The sequence below is a fragment of the Panulirus ornatus genome, chromosome 1, assembly GCF_036320965.1.
Source record: "Panulirus ornatus isolate Po-2019 chromosome 1, ASM3632096v1, whole genome shotgun sequence".
NCBI classification, from domain to species: Eukaryota; Metazoa; Arthropoda; class Malacostraca; order Decapoda; family Palinuridae; genus Panulirus; species Panulirus ornatus.
The window spans coordinates 78,236,760-78,262,952 of NC_092224.1; the positions used below are offsets into that span (position 1 = coordinate 78,236,760).

The window sequence follows — 26,193 nt, forward strand, 5'->3', positions numbered from 1 at the left end:
CAAACAGTCCAACATCTGCAAATTATTTTCACTAATTACTGTCCCAAAACTCATTAATTAGCAGTAACTAATTAACTTGGGGCACATAAGCACACATGCCGTGATATGCAGGTAACTGTTGTTAGGATTTTTACCTGGTGCTATTTATAGTTGCTTTTGACATAAGATATCTCTACATATCACACTTGGGCATACCTTCCAACTTGAATATTTGGTGCTCAGACAAAAATTCAAACCCTGTGGTAATCACAGGCCACTGTCAAAATTCAGATAACAAAAGTCATTAAAAGTTCAGATATTTTTTGTAGCACCACTCTATGTTAACTGGAGCTGAATCATATAAATATTGGGGTGACTTAGACAAGCTTAGTACCCCTCTCTCCCTGTCTTCCAGTAATCCTTCCTCCACTCTTATCCCACACAAAAGCAGCACCCCAAGGCCTTGTCACCACCTTTTTCAGTACCATATTCAGTAAATTTTCATTATCTAAATTACATCATGACAGAGTATACAGTATTAGTGGTAAGCTCTTTCAGGGGAAATATAGTCTCACCATAGGTCTTCCTGGAATGCAACCCCATTGCAAGTTAGGGTATAAATGCAGGAGGGTGAAAGGCATGCACGATATGGAATAAGTTTGGGTATAAATGCAGAAGGGGGAAAGACGCGCAGAGGATAGAATGAATTGGTACAATGTGGTAAGCTGGGGTTGATGTGCTTTCAATGGACTAAACTAGGGCATGTGAAGCATATGGGGTAAACCACTGAAAGGTCTATGGGGCCCGGTTGTGGATGGGGAGCAATGATTTCGATGCATTACACGAGAGCTAGAGAATGGACACGAACAAATGTGACCTTTCTTCGTCTGTTCCTGGTGCTACCTCAGCGACACAGGAAATGGTGATCAAGTGTGAAATAAAACAGTAGTAGTCGTATTATAATCTTTGTAATTATATGTTAATATTCCATAATTATAGGACCCCTGAAAAAGGTGGCCCTTTTAAAAAGTTTTATATTTTTCTCATTACCATATTTTTAGTATACTTCCTGGCCCAGGAATCCCTTTTGTCTTCAGCAAACTCCCACAGTCCTCAGGGAGCTTGCTACATCCAGTGGCTGGGACCACAAGACATAAAGTGTAGTGCTGTATGTGTCTATGTGGTGAAAGTGCAGGGCTTCTGAGCATTACATGTTCAGTCTCTTAATTGTGGTAGCTGCATCATGGGTGAAAAGGGTCCTGGGATGTAGTGAATTAGTATTTACATTGATGTGGGCATGAGTAATTTCTAGAGCTTGGACAGGAGTGTTGGCATTTGTAGAAAAAAAAAAGTGGGTGACATGCAGAGGAGGGAGATGGAGAGACGAGAAAGGATAGTGAGTGGTGGGTTGATGAAATAAAGTTACTAATCAAAGAAAAAGGAAGGTGTATCAGTGATACTTATCGAGGAGTGCTAATGATTTGGAGATGTACAAGAGAAAGTGGCAGTAAGTCAAGAGGATGACACAATGGTTGAAAAAGATATCACATGAGAGCAGGGGTGAGTGAGCATCAATAAATTTCAGGGAGAATAAGACATTTTGGAAGGAGGTTAATAGTGTGAGAAAAACAAGAGAATGAATGGCAACACTTTTTGAGGGGGGGAGGTAAAACTGGGAAGTAATAACAGGTTGTGAGGAGGTGTTGGTGTATTTTGTGAGATAGTTGAATGTGTTTCATAATGGTGGCAGATATATGGTATTTGGATTGGGGAGGTATGTGAAGTGAGACAGTAATGGAAAGTCGTATGATGAAGAGGAGAGATGGTGAAAGCCTTGCATAAGATGAGATGTGGCAAGGCAGCTAGAGTGGATGATATATTGTAGTTGAATTCCTTAATTGCCTAGGCTTTTCACTGTATCTATGGATCCTGGGAAGGTGCCTGAGGATAGGCAGAATGCATGTATATTGCCACTGTATAAAGGCAAGGGGGACAAAGGTGAGTGTTAAAACTACAGAGGTCTAAGTTTGTTGAGTGTACCTGGTAAGTTGATTTAAAAGGTGAAGGCGAGTACAGAGCATCAAACTGGGGAGAAACATTGTAGTTTAAGGAGAGAAATTATTAGAAAAACAAAAGATTTTTATGTTGCATTTATGGATCTGGAGAAAGTGTATAATAGGGTTCATAGAGATGCCTTGTGGAATGTCTTATAAATATGTGGTGTGGGAGGAAAGCTTCTAGAAGCAGTGAGAACTTTTTCTTTAGAGGAAAAGACAACAAAGGCCACATTTGTTCACACTCAGTCTCTAGCTGTCATGTATAATGCACCCAAACCACAGCTCCCTTTCCACATCCAAGCCCCACAAAACTTTGTCCCCAGACGCTTCACATGCCCTGGTTCAATCCATTGATAGCACGTCGACCCCGGTATACCACATCGTTCCAATTCACTCTATTCCTTGCACGCCTTTCACCCTCCTGCATGTTCAGGCCCCAATCACTCAGAATCTTTTTCACTCCATCTTTCCACCTCCAATTTGGTCTCCCACTTCTTATTCCCTCCACCTCTGACACATATATCCTATTTGTCAATCTTTCCTCACTCATTCTCTCCATGTGACCAAACCATTTCAAAACATCCTCTTCTGCTCTCAACCACACTTTTTATTACCACACATCTCTCTTACCCTTTCATTACTTACACGATCAAACCACCTTACACCACATATTGTCCTCAAACACCTCATTTCCAGCACATCCACCCTCCTCCGCACAACTCGACTTCCACACATTTTTCAACACTCCCAGAACTTTCGCCCCCTCCCCCAACCTATGATTCACTTCCGCTTCCAAGGTTCCATCCACTGCCAAATCCATTCCCAGATATCTAAAACACTTCACTTCCTCCAGTTTTTCTCCGTTCAAACTTACCTCCCAGTTGACTTGTCCCTCAACCCTACTGTACCTAATAACCTTTCTCTTATTCACATTTACTCTCACCTTTCTTCTTTCACACACTTTACCAAACTCAGTCACCAACTTCTGCAGTTTGTCACCCGAATCAGCCACCAGCACTATATCATCAGCGAACAACAACTGACTCACTTCCCAAGCTCTCTAATCCACAACAGACTGCATACTTGCCCCTCTTTCCAAAACTCTTGCATTCACCTCCCTAACAACCCCATCCATAAACAAATTAAACAACCATGGAGACATCACAAACCCCTGCCACAAACCAACATTCACTGAGAACCAGTCACTCCTCTCTTTCTACTTGTACACATGCCTTACATCCTCGATAAAAACTTTTCACTACTTCTAACAACTTGCCTCCCACACCATATATTCTTAATACCTTCCGCAGAGCATCTCTATCAACTCATATCACATGCCTTCTCCAGATCCATAAATGCTACATACAAATCCATTTGCTATTCTAAGTATTTCTCACATACATTCATCAATGGTGAAGAGCTTGTAGATTTGTGTGCTGAAAAAGGACTGGTGATTGGGAATACCTGGTTTAAAAAGCGAGATATACATAAGTATATGTATGTGCATAGGTGAGATTGTCAAAGGGCATTCATTACTGGATTCCGTGTTAATTGATGGGCATGTAATAGAGAGACTTTTGGATATTAATGTGCTGAGAGGGGCAGCTGGAGGGATGTCTGATCACTATCTTGTTGGGGTGAAGGTGAAGATTTATAGAGATTTTCATAAAAGAGGAGAGAATATGGGGGAGAAGAAAAGTGGCAAGAATAAGCAAGCTTGGAAAGAAGACGTGTGAGGAAGTACCAGGAGAGATTGAGTGTAGAATGGCAGTAGGTGAAAGCAAATGACTGTGCTATGCTTATTTTGAGGAGAAAGCTAAACATGTATTTATTTGAGGAATTACTAATAACCTGAAGAATTAGAAATTAATGTGTCAGAGGGATTTGTAAATTTTTCATTCACTTGTCAGATACCTTTTTTTTTTTACTTAATTTTGTTTCTTTTTCTGTTTACTCTTTCATACTAAAAATATCATTTTATTCAGTTACATAAAGTATATTAGACTGTGGGTGGATATAAGCATATCTAAGGAAGTGTCTTGTTATAACAGTGAGTTATGGAGTAGAGTTTTGCTGTTGTTCCTGATATGATGAATGACTCATTATTTCTCTCAGCATATGAATACTTTGTTGACACACATAATAAGACTTTTTCATCCTATGATATAGAATGCATCCCCTCCCCTTTTTTTTCTGAGGTAAACTTTTGGAAAGCTAGCTGTAACTCAAGGACTGTCAATTAAGTTTTGCACCAGTACCTGGAAGCCTCTTATATTCCATCCCTCCACCTCCCTGTCATTCTTCATCCTGCCTTTTTGATACATAGATCATCACATTCAGTCTTTCTTCTCTTCCTAATCCTCATTTTTCAGGTGTTGGAACCATTTCAGCATACTTGAGTTGGCCGTCACTCAAACTGTGCTTGCTACCACTTTTCTCTTTGACAGTTTCACTCCTTACACTAACTTTTCTCTTTGACAGTTTCACACCTTACACTATCCCCCTGCCCACACAACATATTGTTCCCAGGCATTTCATTTCCAACACAGTCACTTTCTGCCTCTTTTACATTTAAGGCCCAAGCATAACCATACAAAAGGTGCAAGTATACCCCAAACTTACCCATCTCTGTCCTTACAGATTCTAACTTACCCCTTCACATGCTCCTTAATATAAACAGAACCTTAGCATTCTCCATATGTACCCAGAATCTTAGCTTAGCTGTCTCCTTTACCCAATGACTTGCTACAGTCCCCTTGGTACCATTCCCAGGTATCTAAACCTGTCCATTTCATCCCTGACGTCACTTGAGTAAATAGGTTAATTTCATTTCAGAGGCCAAGGATACTGCACAAAAAGTTTATTATCTCTTTGTCTTCTGCAAAAACATACTGATTATGGCTTTGTATTTTTATTCACTGCACGTACAGAATCCCCTTTTTGTGTGGTCATACTTGCATGCATCAGAGGGCACCCAGAACCATGTCCATTCAAGGACAGTTTTTGTGACCAACTGTGAGATTTTGATAAGTTTTACCTTTTTGCTCCATATCTTTTTCTGTCAGCATTTGGATATCAAAATGGTCTCAGTGTGGACAAAGAGATATATATGTCCTGTTTATATACCTCTAATATATATATATATATTCCTGGTAAATTATATGGGAGGGTATTGATTGAGAGGGTGAAGGCATGTACAGAGCATCAGATTGGGGAAGAGCAGTGTGGTTTCAGAAGTGGTAGAGGATGTGTGGATCAGGTGTTTGCTTTGAAGAATGTATGTGAGAAATACTTAGAAAAGCAAATGGATTTGTATGTAGCATTTATGGATCTGGAGAAGGCATATGATAGAGTTGATAGAGATGCTCTGTGGAAGGTATTAAGAATATATGGTGTGGGAGGAAAGTTGTTAGAAGCAGTGAAAAGTTTTTATCGAGGATGTAAGGCATGTGTACGTGTAGGAAGAGAGGAAAGTGATTGGTTCTCAGTGAATGTAGGTTTGCGGCAGGGGTGTGTGATGTCTCCATGGTTGTTTAATTTGTTTATGGATGGGGTTGTTAGGGAGGTAAATGCAAGAGTTTTGGAAAGAGGGGCAAGTATGAAGTCTGTTGGGGATGAGAGAGCTTGGGAAGTGAGTCAGTTGTTGTTCGCTGATGATACAGCGCTGGTGGCTGATTCATGTGAGAAACTGCAGAAGCTGGTGACTGAGTTTGGTAAAGTTTGTGGAAGAAGAAAGTTAAGAGTAAATGTGAATAAGAGCAAGGTTATTAGGTACAGTAGGGTTGAGGGTCAAGTCAATTGGGAGGTGAGTTTGAATGGAGAAAAACTGGAGGAAGTGAAGTGTTTTAGATATCTGGGAGTGGATCTGGCAGCGGATGGAACCATGGAAGCGGAAGTGGATCATAGGGTGGGGGAGGGGGCGAAAATTCTGGGGGCCTTGAAGAATGTGTGGAAGTCAAGAACATTATCTCGGAAAGCAAAAATGGGTATGTTTGAAGGAATAGTGGTTCCAACAATGTTGTATGGTTGCGAGGCGTGGGCTATGGATAGAGTTGTGCGCAGGAGGATGGATGTGCTGGAAATGAGATGTTTGAGGACAATGTGTGGTGTGAGGTGGTTTGATCGAGTGAGTAACGTAAGGGTAAGAGAGATGTGTGGAAATAAAAAGAGCGTGGTTGAGAGAGCAGAAGAGGGTGTTTTGAAGTGGTTTGGGCACATGGAGAGAATGAGTGAGGAAAGACTGACCAGAAGAGATAGAGGATGTGTGATCGGGTGTTTGCTTTGAAGAATGTATGTGAGGAATACTTAGAAAAACAATTGGATTTGTATGTAGCATTTATGGATCTGGAGAAGGCTTATGATAGAGTTGATAGAGATACCCTGTAGAGTTGATAGAGATACCCTGTGGAAGGTATTAAGGGTATATGTAAGGCAAGTTGCTAGAAGCAGTGAAAAGTTTTTATCGAGGATGTAAGGCATGTGTACGAGTAGGAAGAGAGGAAAGTGATTGGTTCCCAGTAAATGTCGGTTTGCGACAGGGGTGCGTGATGTCTCCATGGCTGTTTAATTTGTTTATGGATGGGGTGGTTAGGGAGGTGAATGCAAGTTTTGGAGAGAGAGAAAGAGTGGCAAGTATGCAGTCTGTTGTGGATGAGAGGGCTTGGGAAGTGAGTCAATTGTTGTTTGCTGATGATACAGCACTGGTGGCTGATTCGGGTGAGAAGCTGGTGACTGAGTTTGGTAAAGTGTGTGAAAGAAGAAAGCTGAGAATAAATGTGAATAAGAGCAAGGTTATTAGGTACAGTAGGGTTGAGGGACAAGTCAACTAGGAGGTGAGTTTAAATAGAGAAAAACTGGAGGAAGTGGAGTGCTTTAGATATCTGAGAGTGGATTTTACAGCGGATGGAACCATGGAAGCGGAAGTCAGTCACAAGGTGGGGAAGGAGGCGAAAGTTCTGGGAGCGTTGAAAAATGTGTGGAAGGTGGGAACGTTATCTCGGAAAGCAAAAATGGGTACGTTTGAAGGAATAGTGATTCCCACTATGTAATATGGTTGCGAGCCATGGGCTATAGATGAGGTTGAGCAGAGGAGGGTGGATGTGTTGGAAATGAGATGTTAAGGACAATATGTGGTGTGAGGTGGTTTGATCGAGTAAGTAATGAAAGGGTAAGAGAGATGTGTGGTAATAAAAAGAGTGTGGTTGAGAGAGCAGAAGAGGGTGTATTGAAATGGTTTCATTACATGGAGAGAATGAGAGAGGAAAGATTGACAAAGAGGATATACGTGTCAGAAATGGAGGGAACGAGAAGTGGGAGACCAAATTGGAGGTGGAAGGATGGAGTGAAAACAATTTTGAGCGATCGGGGCCTGAACATGCAGGAGGGTGAAAGGTGTGAATTAGAATGATGTGGTATGCCAGGGTCGACGTGCTGTCAATAGATTGAACCAGGGCATGTGAAGTGTCTGGGGTAAATCATGGAAAGTTTTGTGGGGCCTAAATGTGGAAAGGGAGCTGTGGTTTCAGTGCATTACACATGACAGCGAGAGACTAGGTATGAATATGTACATGTTTATATATGTATATGTTGCAATGTATAGGTATGTATATGTGCATGTGTGGGCATATATGTATAAACGTGTATTTGGGTGGGTTGGACCATCCTTTCATCTGTCTCCTTGCGCCACCTCGCTAATGTGGGAGACAGCATCAAAGTATAATAGAGTAGAAAATATATATATATATATATATATATATATATATATATATATATATGTGTGTGTGTGTGTGTGTGTGTGTGTGGATCATGGTGAAGTGCCTGAGCTTTGGCGGAATGCATGCATAGTGCCATTGTACAAAGGCAAAGTGGCGAGTGTTCACATTACAGAGGCATAAGTTTGTTGAGTATTCCTGGGAAATTATATATGAGGGTATTGATTGAGAGGGTAAAGGCATGTACAGAGGAACAGACTGGAGAAAAGCAGTTTGGTTTCAGAAGTGGTAGAGGTGCTTTGAAGAATGTATGTGAGAAATACTTGTGAAAAACAGATGGATTGATGTGGAGCATTTATGTATCTATAGAAGGCATATGATTGGGTTGATAGAGAAGCTTTGTGGAAGGTATTAAGAGTATATGGTGTGGGAGGTAAGTTGCTAGAAGCAGTGAAAAGTTTTTACCAAGGATGTAAGGCATGTGTACAAGTAGGAAGAGAGGAAAGTGACTGGTTCCCAGTGAATGTCAGCTTGTGGCAGGGATGTGTGGTCTCCACGGGTGTTTAATTTGTTTATGGATGGGGTGGTTAGGGAGGTGAATGCAAGAGTTTTGGAGAGAGGGGAAAATATGCAGTCTGTTGTGGATGAGAGGGCTTAGGAAGTGAGTCCGTTGTTTTTCGCTGATGATACAGTGCTGGTGACTGAGTTTGGTAAACTGTGTGAAAGAAGAAAGTTGAGAGTAAATGTGAATAAGAGCAAGGTTATTAAGTTCAGTAGGGTTAAGGGACAAGTTAATGGGGAGGTAAGTTTGATTAGAGAAAAACTGGAGGGAGTGAAGTGTTTTAGATATCTGGGGATGGACTTAGCAGCGGATGGAACCATGGAAGCGGAAGCGAGTCACAGGGTGGGGGAGGGGGCGAAGGTTCTGGGAGTGTTGAAGAATGTGTGGAAGTTGAGAACATTATCTTGGAAAACAAGATAATGTTTGAAGGAATATTGGTTCCAACAATGTTATATGGTTGCAAGGCGTGGGCTATAGATAGAGTTGTGCAGAGGAGGGTGGATGTGCTGGAAATGAGATGTTTGAGGACAATATGTGGTGTGAGGTGGTTTGATCGTGTAAGTAATGAAAGGGTGAGAGAGATGTGTGGTAATAAAAAGAGTGTGGTTGAGAGAGCAGAAGAGGGTGTTTTGAAATGGTTGGTCATATGGAGAAAATGAGTGAGGAAAGATTGACACAAGAGGATATATGTGTGAGAGGTGGAGGGAATGAGGAGAAGGGGGAGACCAAATTGGAGGTGGAAAGATGGAGTGAAAAAGATTTTGAGTGATTGGGGCCTGAACATGCAGGAGGGTAAAAGGCATGCAAGGAATAGAGTAAATTGGAAAGATGTGGTATACTGGGGTCGACGTGCTGTCAATGAATTGAACCAGGGCATGTGAAGCGTCTGGGGTAAACCATGGAAAGTTTTGTGGGGCCTGGATGTGGCAAGGGAGCTGTGGTTTCGGTGCATTATACATGACAGCTAGAGACTGAGTGTGAACAAATTTGGCCTTTGTTGTCTTTTCCTAGCGCTACCTCACGCACATGCGGGGGGAGGGGGTTGTCATTTCATGTGTGGCGGGGTGGCGACAGGAATGAATAAGGGCAGACAGTATGAATTATGTACATGTGTATATATGTATATGTCTGTGTGTGTGTATATATATATATATGTACACATTGAGATGTTTAGGTATTTATATGTGTGTGTGTGTGGACATGTATGTATATACATGTGTATGTGGATGGGTTTGGCCATTCTTTCATCTATTTCCTTGCGCTACCTCACTGACGCGGGAGAGTGACAAAGTATAATAAGGAAAATATAAATAATATATATATACCGGGGTTGACATGCTGTCAATGGATTAAACCAGGGCATGTGAAGCATCTGGGGTAAACCATGGAAAGGTTTGTGGGGCCAGGATGAGGAAAGGGAGCTGTTGTTTCGGTGCATTACACACGACAGCTAGAGACTGAGGATGAACGAATGTGGCCTTTTTGTCTTTTCCTGGCGCTATCTCTTTATTCTCCCCAAAATTTAATGATAATCTCCCACCCCAACTCTCATTTGCCCTTTTTCAACCCTTAAACCTACCTCTTGACCTCCTGCTGCTTTCTTTTACATATCTCTGTTATTTGTACTCCTTCTTTGTGAATACAATCCAAACTCTCTTTCTCCTTCCCTAGCAACTTTTCTTCTTCATCCCACCTTTCACTACCCTTTCTAATCTGCTCACCTCCCACCTTTCCCACCTCTCACATGCATCTCTTGCACATAACATCACTGCTTTGCCAAATACATCCCATGCCTCACTTACTCATACCACTCTCTCCTCCCCTACATTCTTTGCCTCCTAAAGATATTTAAAGATATTTGCCTCCTAAAGATATTTATATCCCAAAGTCTCTCTTTTACACTCCTATTAATTAGTACATAATCTAATAATGGGACACCTCACACCCACCGAACCTCACAAATGTTTTGGTGCACTTTCCATCACACACATCTGCATAGTAGTGAATTCTGACTGCATACAAAGAGGGACTTGTAGAAATTGGTTCCTTACATAATAGTGAAATCGCATTTAGTGATCCCACATATAGAGAAGACTGAGTGCACTTGGTATGGTGCATGGGAGAGTGAAGACAGAGAGGGTTATGGCATACAATAAATTTTTGAAAAAAGACAGGGATATGAATGTAGCATTTATGGACTTGGAGAAAGTGTCTAAAGGGATGACTGAGATGCCTTGTGGATTGTGTTATGAATAAATGGTGTAGCAGGAAAGCTTTTAAATGCTGAGTTTTTAACAGGATATAATTTGACCTGACATAATAAACAACTATGCCTCCCAACCCAGTCTGAAATTTTACTCCACCTTCTACACAGCCATCTGAAACTACACTTCCCAGGCTTGTATGAGTTATCCTTTCTCATGGGCATTACAAACCAATTCAGAATATCAGATGACCCCTGGTGTAAGCTACAATCTCCACACCGTTAACACTGAGCGGTATCTCCTCAGTTTTCCCACGCTTACCTCACAATAATACGCATATCACTACATTCCCTGACTTGTGGCCAAGCCTGATGGAAGGGACAACTCCTGAGCACTACTAGAGCCCCATAGAAAGGGATCCTAGGACAGGAGGGTATTCTGAAATGGAATTCTGTCAGTGAAAATTATCACAAACTTACATTCTTAGATGTGTTTACGAGTATTTTCATGTATGGCAGAATTTTGATGGAGAAATGTTAGTTTGATTTTAAGACTTATTGTGCTCAAGTGCAACAATTGCATGTATTTTGTTGAAGTTATTTTTAGACAGAGATTTGGATTTTACATTCACTGGTTTCAAAAGACGATTATGTAGAGGATATGCACTCACATGCTGTTAACTAATAATTCTCATAATTTCAATGTCAGACTTATGTCGATATACACTGAATCTTATGTTTGCAGTCAATGGTTGTATTGTGATTTTGCTAGAATGGGAAGGCTAGTTGGGATTTTGCTAGAATGGGAAGGCTAGTATTATACTGTCTCTCTTTGCCACTGTACATATATGTAGTTTACTTCACAAAGCTAGGCTGTTGCTGAAAATAAGTACAGGTTTGTCAGAGAAATTCTTGCTTCAAAGGAGTCCATTTGTCCCTTCTATTGAGTGTAGTGTGGCCCAAGGTTGCAGAAGCCCTTGGAAAAAGGATAATGGTGTAACACCAGAACCTTTTCAGCAAAGGGTCTTGGGGGTAATTCTTAATCTTGCTTTGCAGGCTGGAAAATGTGAGCAAAAAAAGTTATTATTATACCTAGCTGTGTTAGGGATTTAAATTAATCCTGTGATAAAGTTAGTCTCTCAAAATATGAAGGTTGGGATCTTATACGTTTTAACCATCTTATTCTTCTAGATTGTGCTAGTTCTTATTTATACAGCTGTATTTAGGGTTGATCTTCATTTTTAGGTAAAAGTATTTCCCACAGAATATTTTCCATAGATTATCAACCGCCTGTATTTGCATAACCGGTATGTTTTCTTGCAGAGTGAAATATTTGTATATGCTTATTATAAGGTGAAGTTGTCTTAGTTTTTGTGGCTATCTCACTACTACATTAGTTTACTTGAGGTTTTTAATTAACTGCTTTTATTGTATTTCAGAACACAAGATACTCTTAATATTGACAATTATTTTAAGTGTATATCCCCATTTGGCCATAGTTCCTTGGAACATCTTGCCTCATCTCCAGCTCTTCCCTGGAGCAGAGGTTGAGGCAGAGAAGACGGTGACACAGTTTTTGCCCAGTGTCTGGCTCCTGCTGCAGTTCTCCCCTTTTTTACTCCCTCAGTTCCTCGTCTGCTATTGATTCAGGAGCTCCTGGCTACAGTGGGCTGTGTGAGTTTGCCGGTGATGACGCCATGATGATAGCTAGCTGGCCTTCTTTGGCAGCTAACCTTGAAAGCAGTAACTTAGGTTAATGCAGGATAATTTCAAGGGCTTCCTCAAGCACTTTGATTGATTATTCCATGTTGGGATTTAGTTATATAGTTGGCACACAGAAATTATTAGAGGTAGGAATGCATAGTGGCCAGGAACTGTGGTAATAATGACTACATTTGGTTTTGATATTTTGGATATTGATGATGATTTAGCATGGTATTGTTGAGAATGTCAAAACTTTATTGTCAGTGCTTCTTTGGTGTTTTAGCCTGTACTAGTGATGGTTGTTGTATTACATTATGTTGTTACTGATAGTGTTAATATTTTTTCTTGTTCAAATTGGTACAGAAATCCTTTATTTGCTATACAGTGTGTTTAATCAGTTTGATTACTATTTTCCTATGCAGCATGAAGTAATTTAGGCAAAATCTACAGTTTCATTTCATTTAACCCCATATGACAACAGGATGATGTTCCTAAAAACTCATTATGCTAAGTATCATTTCACATGGAACGGACACCCATTGATTAAAGGGTATTACTTTCTTGATCACTGATTTCCATGATCTAACTTTCAAATGCAATCAGTATACATGCAGCCTAAGAACTACTTCCCAGAATTAAATCTGTTAATGTAGGTAATATTTCATGAAAACTTACCAGATAATGTGGTGATCATGTCTTTTGGGTGGTGGTGAAGTGGAATGGGCTGGAGTAAGGGTTACTTGGAGGGAAAGGAAGGGACATTAGGTTTCCCGTGTCACTCTGAATTATCTGAATTTGTGGGTTTTTAATGTAGAAGTGGTTTACATCTCTTCAGTTTTAGTTCTATCTGTAAAGCTCCCATTAGTGAAATGAAGCATCTGAAAGAGCTTTAGAGAACACAAGGACATAGTCACAGTTGGGATCCATGTCATTAATGAGGACTGCAGCCTTATCTAGGTAGTCAGATACTTTTACTAACCCCTTGATTGTGAAGTGACATGTGGTAGGGGATGTTTCTGCAGTTTCCTCTTGGAGTTTTCCAGAATCCTCCTGCATGATTTTTTTTCAATCTTTCCCAAATACTAGGAATCAAAAGTTATGTAAATTTGTTGCCTCATTCTCAGATGTTGTATGTGAGAAATTTTGCTCTTGAGATGTGGTTTTATGGAAAATGGCTCTTGACTGACAGAAATGTCAGAAATTGTACTTTTCTGATAATTTTATGAATTTTGAAAATATTAATGAATAATACAGCTGAATCATGTTTACTCTGCTAAAAAATTCATAGGGTATGTCTGAAGATTCATCTATATATTTTTGTAAGGGAACAGCATTTTCTCTGACTTTCCTCCTACATAACCTTCCATCATCTGCTGCAGAGCACAGAGTGAAAGTCCTTTCATATGTAGATGATCTTGCCACTTCAGAGCACCCTGATGCTATCCAAGCAACAATAAGCTTGCAACACTATATTATAATTTTAGGACTTGGGCTCACTTCAAACAGGATGTCTGTATCACTACAGAAGTTGACCATAGCACACATAAATCTAACCCATACCATTCCATCAACCTGAATGATCAATAACTCCCACTCATCAAACTAGACACCCACAGAATACTTATTAATACCAGGTATGGAAAATGTGAAAAAAAAGTTCTGGTATCCTCAACAAATGTAAAATCCACTCCATCCAAAACTGCATCTCAGCAGCCTGATCATCCATCACATCAAACAGAAAAATAACAAAGCTGCAAACCACATAAACAAGAGCATGCAGAACAGTCCCTGGCTGCCTAGTAACCACAATCATTCAACATCAGCTAAACAACACAAATACATTTTCAAGCAAATCTCTTCTTAATATGCTTGGCACTAAGTTCTTAGGTGTAATGCCACATCCTTCCCATCCAAACCACACCGTAACCAACCACCAACCCCCAAATAAAAATAAAAAGCTTATCCCTGCCTTACACTTTAAGAACCAATGATTTCCTCAGATCTCCCCACCTTTGGCAAGCAGGACTTTGACAGAAAACATCCTATATCCACACCAAAATAACCCTTCAAGCACTTACTTCCCCTTCCAATCAGTCTTAAACTCAACTCCTTCAGACATACACTTAACTTTACCCCATCAGAATCTCCACTCTTCAGATATTAAGGTTGCCCTCCCTCATCTGTGCTCTGGACACCAATCAGCATTACAAATACCAATTCAAATACCATAAGACTCCTCATGCCTAGGATGCAACTTCTTCACCAAGAACAAATCCACAAACTTGCCCCTTTCCCACCTTACGACCAACTTCAGCTCATATGGTTCCATCCACTGTCATGTTCATTCCCAGGCTCCGAAAGCACTCCACTTCCTTCAGGTCCTTCTCCTTCATTCTCACTGTCACTAATCTTGCGCTACTCCCTAGGACAATAACTTTCCTTTTATTCAAATTAACTGTCAACCTCCTTTCACACTCTCCCCCATATTCAGAAAACAGCTTTGGAGTTTCTCAAGTCTGCAATCAAAGCCATGTCATCTGCAAACAACTGCCTTACTTCCCTTTCCCCCATCCCCACCTACCCACCACCATCATACTATATTTCTGCCCCTCTCTCTAAGACTGCATTTACCTGTCTTGTCGCAAGGTCCATTAACAAATTTAACAACCATGGCAATATCACACATCCTAGACAGAATCACCTTCACCAAAAACAGTTCCTCCATCTCCCCCACTACGTGTTTATGCTGTCTACCTTACTGCCCAGGTAAAAACTCCTAACTGAATTCAATAACTTTCCATTTACCCTGTATATTCATAACATTTTCCAACAGGTTTCTTTGTCAACCCATCATATGCACTATCCGGATGCTCTCCTTGTGCTAGTATTTCTCACACAAACTCTTCAAAGTGAACACCTAGTCCACTTATCCTCTACTTTTGAAGTCATACTACTCCTCCCCAACTAGATGTTCTGTGCATGTCTTCTCCCACATACCTTACCATGTAGTCCCTCATGCTTTTATGTAAGCACACTCTTCATGCATTCTTCCAGTTCTGAGGCATCTCATCTTGGGCCATACAAACATCAAAAAATCTGACTAATGAATCAACAACATTATCACACCCTATCTTGAAAAACTCAACTGCAGTCTCATCCACTTCCGTAGTTTTCACCTCATGCAAGGCTTTCACTTCCTCCTGTCTTTTCACCAAACTGCATGGCAGAACTCTCATTCTGTATGCCACATCATCTTAAACACCACATCCACTACCCTTTTGTCTCTCATATTCAGCAATCTTTCTAAATACTCTATCTCTTATTTGTCTCTCCTTCTAAATGTACACCCTCAAAAAAATTATTTGACACCCTTGGCTGCGGTACGACTTGCAACAATCACTGATGTAGTTGGTACTCGTCTCTCGCTCTGTAAGTTTGTGTGTGTGTTTGTGAAAGTAACATGATGTTTTTTGCAGTCTTATGTTGTATTTAATGGTTAATAAATGGGAACACACACAGTGTTAGTACAAAAGCCCTCAATGGCATAGCACTACCCTCTTTGATATATTAATCAAACCCATAATCTGTATTAAAGTGTACATGTGCATGGCAACCAACAAATCGGAGTTACATTTAGGGATTTCTTACGTTATGAGATGCAGCAACTTAAACCCACATCATTACAAAGTGTATATGATGGAATGTATGTAAACTTCCTGTAATATATGAGTACAAAGAACAGAATATTTGTGTATCGTAATATTGATATAACATTCAGCACAGCTCTGGTTATGAAGCAGGAAATGAGTCACAAAACTAGGTATATTTCTTTAGTATGCTGCTAATCAGAGGATTAGCAAATCTTTGAGGTTGTGATTGGTATGGAAATTCATGAGACAAACAATATTAGTGTTAGCATAGAATTTTACCACAGGAAGTTCGTTATCTGAGTACAGTGTATCGAATATGTTGGAAACAGAACTGGTTTAACTTGCAGTGAGATGAGCTTCATAGTGCACAGTAGGAAACTTAGCATTTATTTTGAATCATAGCTATGTTAGATGAGATGAAATCCATCCCAAATACGTTGAACTGTGTCCTTGCTGCAGGCTGTTCCTACACTAACTATTGACAGAATTAAAAGGTATGTAACTTCTGGTGAAATGTACACCTTTCCTATCAAGCAATTAACCACCCTGGCACATGACTGATTAATTCTTATAACATATCTAATACTCTGTGACTGCAAGTCTGTCAGTAGTAAGAATGGATACTGCTGTGGTGTTACTGTGAACACTATTGTAGTGGTTAATTTGTACTGAGGCATAATTTGGTTCATCAAATACAGTAAAATGGTATACCAGTCACAAGCCACAGAGTAACTTATAACTCAGCAGGCCAAGAAGACCAGCCATGCACTGTACCTCAGGAGTTTTTTCAAAAATTCTCGTTCGGTGTATCGTATTGTATCACTCTGTAAGGGTGCAAAATGATTTTTTATTGGTTTTACACAGACATCCCAGCCTAAGCTAGTTACCCATTTGTTGATCAGCTGTGAGGGTAGAATAAAAGAAAGATGTATTCATTTTCATATGAAAATTGATATATTTTTTACTTCACAGGTGCGACTGTGGTGTCATGGCGTGTAAACAACCAAGAACAACTTTTTGTGAGGTTAGTGCTTTGATCTTGAGTGAAACTTGAATGGCATGCTGTACGTGTTTCACCAGGGTTTTATGGAAGCTACCAATGATAAAGGCATAATTTAGTCTCTTGATTAGTAATCAACCATTTCCAACTGCAGGTCTCCCTCATATATACCAGGTTACATTCCTGTAGAAGACTGGTACTGTGTAAGTGAATTTGATTATGGAGTACATACTTTCTAGTGTTAACATCTTAGGTTTCTTTGTAAGTGGCCACTAACTTATAGAATTTGAAGGAAGCTTCAGGGGAGTCTTTAACAATAGCCGTTAAGAATACTTCAAGTTTGTGGGTTAACAGGCATCTTTATATATCACTTGTTTTGTGGGTACTGGCATGTTTTCCAAAGATGCTTTGTGTGCAGGGAACATGAAATGTTTTTGTTACAATATGAACAGGCACTTGTAACTTTTTAATGTTTAATTAAATAATTTACTGTAAGTTAGATTTACTTTAAAAACATTTCTTATCCTCCATGAATACAACTTATGTGTTTGATAAAACATTCTCCTTTTAAATTTTTATAGTGGAGCTTTTGCATGCAACATTGTGTTATTTACCATTCACATGAATTTAAACAGTTACTTTCTAAAAAGATTTTGTATTTTACATGGATTGCCATACATGCTAGCAGTTCCCTGAAGCCAAGCCTTGCTGGATGAGCATTGCAAGAAGACACCATCAGATGAACTGGGTTTCAAATTAGTCACTGGCAGTGAACCAGTCAAAATCTGTGATGCAAATAAGTAACATCTTGGTCAGTCAGATGGGGTAGTTTAAGCTGGGCATCACATTTCATACTATATTCCCACTCAGTTTTTACTATGAAGAGGAAGGATGATAGCAGGTTTGTGTCCATATAGTTAGCTTGTTGAGGCACCCAGATGTTCCTACGAGCAAGGCTTGGAGGGATGGCTACGATGCTTATAATGAACATGATGCAAGATAACACATCCCTGATCAATGATTCCTTTTAATTAAAGATAACGAGCAAGACTTGGAGGGATGGCTACGATGCTTATAATGAACATAATGCAAGATAACACATTCCTGATCAATGATTCCTTTTAATTAAAGATAACATTCAAATGCATGGAGGATCCTCAAGGCCAGCTGTATTACAAAATTTCTGAATCACAATTCAAAGTTTGGTTTCCTCACTCTAAGAAACATTAAAATCTAAAGAAAAAAAGACCCTGAGGAGGGTAACAGTATGTGAATTAAAAAACTGTGTTAAGGGTAACGTAAAAGGCTGTAAAGTTACCCACCATGGAGAAAGATGAATGAATGGAAATGATCCAAGTATTCCAGTTTATAAATTTACAGCATTGACAGCAAACCATTGTTTTAACTATTAATAGGCAAAATAAGGTCAGAAATCATATTGTACACAACAAAATTTTTTTAAAAACTGGTTTTACCTTAATGAAATGGTGATTGTTCAACAAAAGTAAAAGCAAATACACAAAAAGCTATGAGATTACTATTATGTTGGCCTAGTGGGGTGATGAGTAAGAAGGGAGTTTCACACTCTACTCTTATTTCACACACAAGTACACCATTGGTTGAGAATAACATGAGTTGATTAAGAAATATTATGGTACACACCATTTTGGCAGAATGCTTGTTTGGTTTCAATTTAAAAGGCAAAGGATGACAGAAGTGAATACTAAAATTACAGAAGTTTAAGCATGTTGGGTATACCTGGTAAATTATATGTGAGAGTGGTAACTGAGATGATGATGGCATGTGCAGAGCATCAGACTGGGGAGGAGCAGTGCGGCTGTGGGAGTGGTAGAGGATGTGTGAACCAGATGTTGGCTTTCAGACATTTGTGTGAGAAGTACTAGGGAAAAGAGAGGGATTTGTTTGTGACATTTATGGATCTGGAGAAAGCATATGATAGGGATGACATAAATCCTTTTAAAAGATGCAATGAGTACATGGTTTAGGAGAAAGGCTACTAGATGAAGTGAGGGGTTTTTACGAAGAAAGCAAGGCTTGTGTGCAAGGAGGGGGGGAAGCTGATTGATTTCAAGTGAATGTGGGTCTGTGATGTTACCACTGCTGTTTACTCTGTTTATGAGTGCGGTGGTAAGAAAGGTGAATGGAAGGGATCTTGAAGATAGGAGTAGGTCAGCAGTATGCTGAGGATTGGGAACCTGGGAGATTGAATCAAATGATGTTTGCAGACGACATTGCTCTTGTGACAGTCTTGATTAAGAAACTCCAAAAACGGGTGTCTGATTTTGGGAGTGTGTGTGAAAGAAGAAAGTTTGAAGTTAATGTGAATGATAGCAAGTTCATGAAATTCGGTAGGAAAGTGAAAAATTTTGATTTGAGTGTGAACTTGAATAGGATGAACTTTGAGGAAGTGGTGTGCTTAAATACTTCATGCAGTGGATGAGAGGCAAAGTTCTTGGATGCACTGAGTGTATGGAAAGATAGATTACAGTCTGTGAGGATAAAAGAAGGGTGCCATAAGTTTAATGATATAGTACTCCTGACTGAAATGTATTGGAGCATGCAAGTCTTGGGCCCCAGATCCAAATGGTGACAAAAAGCATGCCTTGCACTACCGCCCAATTAGCTTTACATCAGTGTTAGGAAAAATGATGGAAAAAAATAATACAAGATAAAACTGTCATGTTTCCAGAACAGATAATTATATTGGGACAACCAACACAGTTTCCACAATAGAAGATCCTCCCAGACAAATTGCTGGAATTTTTTAATGTTATTTATCAGAATTGGGACGAAAAAATACCATCTGATGTAATATATTTAGATTTCCAAAACGCTTTCGATAAAGTACCTCACAAGAGACTTTTACACAAACTCAGAGCACATGGAATCGGTGAAGAACTCTGTACATAGATCAAAAGCTGGCTTACCAGAAGAAAGCAGCGTATAGTATTAAACAGCAAAGCCTCAGATTGGCTAGACATAACGAGTGGTGTGCCACATGGGTCAGTCCTCGGCCCAATTCTTTTCATAATATACATTAATGACCTAGAACTCGGTCTCATATCTAAGATCTCCAAATATGTTGCGATGCTAATGAACTAGAAGGTAGAGCTGTAAACAGGTAGGACTGCAAAATGATTCAGAGATCCTAATTTACTAGCAGAGTGGTCAGACAGATGGCTGATAAAGTTTAATACAAGTGTAAAGTTGTGCACTTTGGAGACAAGAACATACCTTATGAATAAAAACTATTCAGAAACTCTCTAACTAAGGTATATGAAGTAAAGGACCTTGGAGTTGTCATTAGCAACAATTTGAAATACACTAAACAGTGTCAAGCAGCATGTACAAAAGGTAACCAAATGTTAGGTTTCATAGCCAGGAACATAGATTATAAGACACCAGAAACAATTCTCACACTTTATCATTCTCTAGCAAGACCACACCTTGAATCTACAGTCTAGTTTTGGTCCCCAAACTATAAAAAAGATGAGGAAAAATTAGTGCAAGTAAAAAGACACACAACAAAATTGATCCCATCCTTTAGAAACCTGGCATACAAAAAGAGGCTAAAACTATTGGATCCCTTATTTCATAAAAAAACCTAGACTTCACGTGAGAGGCATCTTAATCGAAATGTTCAAAATCCTGAACAAGTTCAATAAAGTAAACCATGAGCATCTTTTCAAAATACAAGATACAGCTACTAGGACAAATGTAATAAAACTCAAAGCTGAAAGATGTAGTACGGATGCGGGAAAAAGGTTTTTCATAGGTGTGTTGAGCACTGGAATAAGTTACCGTCAGATGTAGTGAATGCTAAAATTATAAATACCTTTAAAAGTCGATGATAGCTTAAAAAGTACTGAGCAGAATTTTACATCCCCCCCCCCCCCCCCACACACACACACACACACACACACACACACACACACACACACACACACACACACACACAACCCAGTCGTGGGCCAATCAGGTCTCCTGTTGTCTGCCTTTCTCATGTAAACAAGTAACAAAAGCAGTCGTAGTAATGGTAAATGAGGAAGTTCGGACAAGCAGAGATAAGACAAGACCCAAAGAAGATATATGATCATAGAAACAACACAAACCAAGAATGTCTATAGTATAAGATTGAGACATGGGTTTTAGCTGCTAGGGAACCAAGGTACACTAGAGAGGTTCTGTGAAATTTACAGGAGTGTGAACATGGATTCCTCCATCCTCAAGTGAAATTTACAGGAGTGTGAACATGGATTCCTCCATCCTCAAATAAAGAGGGAAGAAAGGTTTAATCGATGTCAGAAAACTATGGAGCTTTGATATGTATAGTGAAGATATAAGCAGCACTTGCAGCCAACATTTGGAAGATATTAGAGAGCAAGGAATAAGGACAAGACAGGAAAAAATTGAATTTTGGACAAGCTGGAATAAAACAGAAAGCTTTTCATTACGTCATCAGGATTGTTCAGTTAAGGAGCAGCTAATCATATTAAGGGGTACGTAAGGAAGAATTGTTGTGTGATGTAAGAATATGTCAAGAACTACACAAGTTCAAAAGTGTTTTCACAGTGGAAGACACCATACCCACAACACTAATAAGCCAAAGAGGAAAGGAGGTTTTGAAGTTACTAAGATATCTAGCAAAAATATCAACCAAATGCTAAAAGGTTCTGACCCATACAAGGCTCATGGTCCTGATGAAGTTTCACTATACGTGCTGAAGATGTGTGCAGATACACTAGACAAATGTCTTCAAATACTGTTCAAGATGTTGCTTGGAAAAGGCAAAGTGCCAAAGGAATGAAAAAGAGCAAATGTCATACCTTTCTGTAAAAAGGAGAATTGGACCAGGCATGGAACCACAGACTAGTCTCACTAATGAATATGGTCTAAGATAATCAGAAAGGAAATGGATGACTTCCTATGAATTACCTAAGAGAAAGACAGCACAATTTTAGAGAAAGGTCACCACTTGAAATGAACTTCGTTGATTTCTATAAGTGAGCACTTTCTTAGACAAAATGGAAGGCTGGGTGTATTTGTTTCTGAACTGCTGGGTGGATTATTTGTATCTGAACTGCTGGAGAGCGTTTGATAATACTGCATGGGAAGCCGATAGAGAAACTGGATCACCAGTCAGGAATAAGGGGGAAGACTGCTTCAGTGGATAGAAATTCTGTTAGTGGAAGGGAGAAAAAGATGCATGTTATATGAGACATTGCAAAATGGTTTCAGGTCATCAATGGACTAACACAGGGTTGTTTTGGGACCATTACTCAATTTGATCTAAGTGAGTGACTTGCCAGAAAGTATGGACTCCTAACTGAATGTTTTTAGATTAAAGGTCTAGAGGAATTGAAAAGCATGGAGAATTGCATCAACTTTCAAAGGGACCTCTACACACTCTCGAGTTTGATACATACCTAAAGTTCAACCAGAGTAAATGTAAAATGATGAGACTAAGTCACAGCAAAAGAAGACCTTTATATGATTGTCATCTTGCTGGAATCTGTGGGCGAGAAAGACTTGGGAGTCAACATCACTTCTAACCTGTTACCAGAGTTGCACCATTAGGGAATAGTTAAGGAGACCCACTGTCTGCTGGCAAATATGAGAATTGCATTTAAGTTAATGATTGAGGAAATTTTCAGCAAGTTTTTCACATGAGAAAACAATAAGATGCTTCTCAAGTTTGGTCATTGCACCTAAAGAAGCACAGAGAGCTGTAAAGGAAACATCATCTCCAAATCACCCTCTCATATAGGGAGCTTTCAGACATGTGATCCATACATACTCTTTCTGTCCTCTTACAGAGCCAATACTATCTGTATTTTCTGTTACTTTTGAGTGCCCTTTATTTATGGAATTCCAGGCTCATGCTCACCCTCTAGGGTTAACAAAATGGCATACAACCAATTTTCTCTTCCTAAGTTATGTAGGGAGGATCTCTCAATAGGAGTATCATTCCAATTCTTGGAACAACTGTTAATACATTTATGAGTTTTTTTTTATTACCCATTTCATCTGTTTTCCCACATGTATACATTACTCATCACTACATAGGACAAAAGTAAATGAAAAAACATGTGGAAGCCACAGCACTCTGCTGCATACATTGTGTAGGCCTCCTTTCCCTAGTGCCATTTAATCAGGCCAGGTCTGAGGTTTAGTATCCACTTAAAGATCCCCCCCCCCCCCAGCTGTTGAGTGGTAGCAAAAGTCACATTTCCCCGATATAAACTGCAGATCTGTTTGTGAACTAGCTTCATAGTGAAGCCTTGTTAATGTATCATGGGAGAAGTTTGAAAGATGACAAATTAGTATTTACCTCATATGATGGTTTGGTTTTTGGGTTTGTTGGGTAGAGAAATAGCCAATTATGAATGTTGAGTACCTTTTTTTTTTTTTTTTTTTTTTTTTTTTTTTTTTTTTTTTTTTTGCCGGTCTCCCGCATTTGCGAGGTAGCGCAAGGAAACACACGAAAGAAATGGCCCAACCCACCCCCATACACATGTATATACATACGTCCACACACGCAAATATACATACCTACACAGCTTTCCATGGTTTACCCCAGACGCTTCACATGCCCCGATTCAATCCACTGACAGCACGTCGACCCCGGTATACCACATCGCTCCAATTCACTCTATTTCTTGCCCTCCTCTCACTCTCCTGCATGTTCAGGCCCCGATCACACAAAATCTTTTTCACTCCATCTTTCCACCTCCAATTTGGTCTCCCTCTTCTCCTCGTTCCCTCCACCTCCGACACATATATCCTCTTGGTCAATCTTTCCTCACTCATTCTCTCCATGTGCCCAAACCATTTCAAAACACCCTCTTCTGCTCTCTCAACCACGCTCTTTTTATTTCCACACATCTCTCTTACCCTTACATTACTTACTCGATCAAACCACCTCACACCACACATTGTCCTCAAACATCTCATTTCCAGCACATCCATCCTCCTGCGCACAACTCTATCCATAGCCCACGCCTCGCAACCATACAACATTGTTGGAACCACTATTCCTTCAAACATAGCCATTTTTGCTTTCCGAGATAATGTTCTCGACTTCCACACATTCTTCAAGGCTCCCAGAATTTTCGCCCCCTCCCCCACCCTATGATCCACTTCCGCTTCCATGGTTCCATCCGCTGCCAGATCCACTCCCAGATATCTAAAACACTTCACTTCCTCCAGTTTTTCTCCATTCAAACTCACCTCCCAATTGACTTGACCCTCAACCCTACTGTACCTAATAACCTTGCTCTTATTCACATTTACTCTTAACTTTCTTCTTTCACAGACTTTACCAAACTCAGTCACCAGCTTCTGCAGTTTCTCACATGAATCAGCCACCAGCGCTGTATCATCAGCAAACAACAACTGACTCACTTCCCAAGCTCTCTCATCCCCAACAGACTTCATACTTGCCCCTCTTTCCAAAACTCTTGCATTCACCTCCCTAACAACCCCATCCATAAACAAATTAAACAACCATGGAGACATCACACACCCCTGCCGCAAACCTACATTCACTGAGAACCAATCACTTTCCTCTCTTCCTACGCGTACACATGCCTTACATCCTCGATAAAAACTTTTCACTGCTTCTAACAACTTGCCTCCCACACCATATATTCTTAATACCTTCCACAGAGCATCTCTATCAACTCTATCATATGCCTTCTCCAGATCCATAAATGCTACATACAAATCCATTTGCTTTTCTAAGTATTTCTCACATACATTCTTCAAAGCAAACACCTGATCCACACTAAAAATTTTTGTCTGTGCCATTTTTTTTAATATGTGTATGGAGTGTTATGATCATCCTAAAATCTTTTCTGATCTGTTAGAATATTTCCTGTTAAACAAGGGTGTATGCTTGATCCCAGCTGCTTGGGAATATTGTTACTAATAACAGGAATAAAGTAAAACTTTCATGCTGGTAATTACAACTAAGGAGAGAGGTGTACGTATGTAGACAAAAAAGGCACTACCCTCTCTTGCTATATGAAAGACTGGTTACCATAGCATACTTTATAGTGAAAAAAGTCAAGAGTATTTGTTGTTAAGTTCTCCAAAACTCTACTCCCATTTACATGAGGTGAGTAGAAGTGCAAACTGCCTCTCATTTTTTTCTCCTTGTACTCTTAATGCATTCATCATGTGAGACTAGCTTTTTTAGTTATGCCTCAGTCCTTACACATGTAATAAATAATCAAAATCCATTTCCCTAGCATCCTCATCTTGAACATATGTAACACTAAACAGGTCTTGCATTTGTTTATATCTTGTGGTTTCCTTCATTGAACTTTTATAAAACTAAGGTTACCATCATTCAAGATTATCACTGATAAGTAGTACTCAATTTATACACTGAACCGTTATTGAGTAACACTGCTATGAGAGTTCAGATGTGCACAGGACAAATATTTCTTTCCAGTGCTCAGTCATGCAAGATGTATGCCAATGAGAAAAGTGCAGCAGTACTATATATATATATATATATATATATATATATATATATATATATATATATATATATATATATAAAGTGTGTAAGACAAGGGAACAAATGGGAACTTCAGTGAAGGGGGCTAATGGGGAGGTGATAACAAGTAGTGGTGATGTGAGAAGAGATGGAGTGAGTATTTTGAAGGTTTGTTGAATGTGTTTGATGATAGAGTGGCAGATATAGGGTGTTTTGGTCGAGGTGGTATGCAAAGTGAGAGGGTTCGGAAAATGATTTGGTAAACAGAGAAGAGGTAGTAAAAGCATTGCGGAAGATGAAAGCCAGGAAGGCTGTGGGTTTGGATGGTATTGCAGTGGAATTTATTAAAAAAGGGGGTGACTGTATTTTTGACTGGTTGGTAAGGTTATTCAATATATGTACGATTCATGGTGAGGTGCCTGAGGATTGGCGGAATGCTTGCATAGTGCCATTGTACAAAGGCAAAGGGGATAAGAGTGAGTGCTCAAATTACAGAGGTATAAGTTTGTTGAGTATTCCTGGTAAATTATATGGGAGGGTATTGATTGAGAGGGTGAAGGCATGTACAGAACATCAGATTGGGGAAGAGCAGTGTGGTTTCAGGAGTGGTAGAGGATGTGTGGATCAGGTGTTTGCTTTGAAGAATGTATGTGAGAAATACTTAGAAAAGCAAATGGATTTGTATGTAGCATTTATGGATCTGGAGAAGGCGTATGATAGAGTTGATAGAGATGCTCTGTGGAAGGTATTAAGAATATATGGTGTGGGAGGCAAGTTGTTAGAAGCAGTGAAAATTTTTT

General features: G+C 39.6%; 1 protein-coding gene across 1 annotated transcript in view; it reads left to right on the plus strand.

The window, feature by feature from the left end:
• The window catches only part of LOC139749919 (uncharacterized), a 72,953-nt gene that overhangs the window by 32,042 nt on the left and 14,718 nt on the right, over positions 1-26,193 (plus strand). Inside the window, exon 3 of the mRNA XM_071664335.1 lies at positions 16,839-16,890. Coding sequence (XP_071520436.1) covers positions 16,839-16,890 — 52 coding nt within the window. The remainder of the gene's footprint in view (positions 1-16,838; positions 16,891-26,193) is intronic.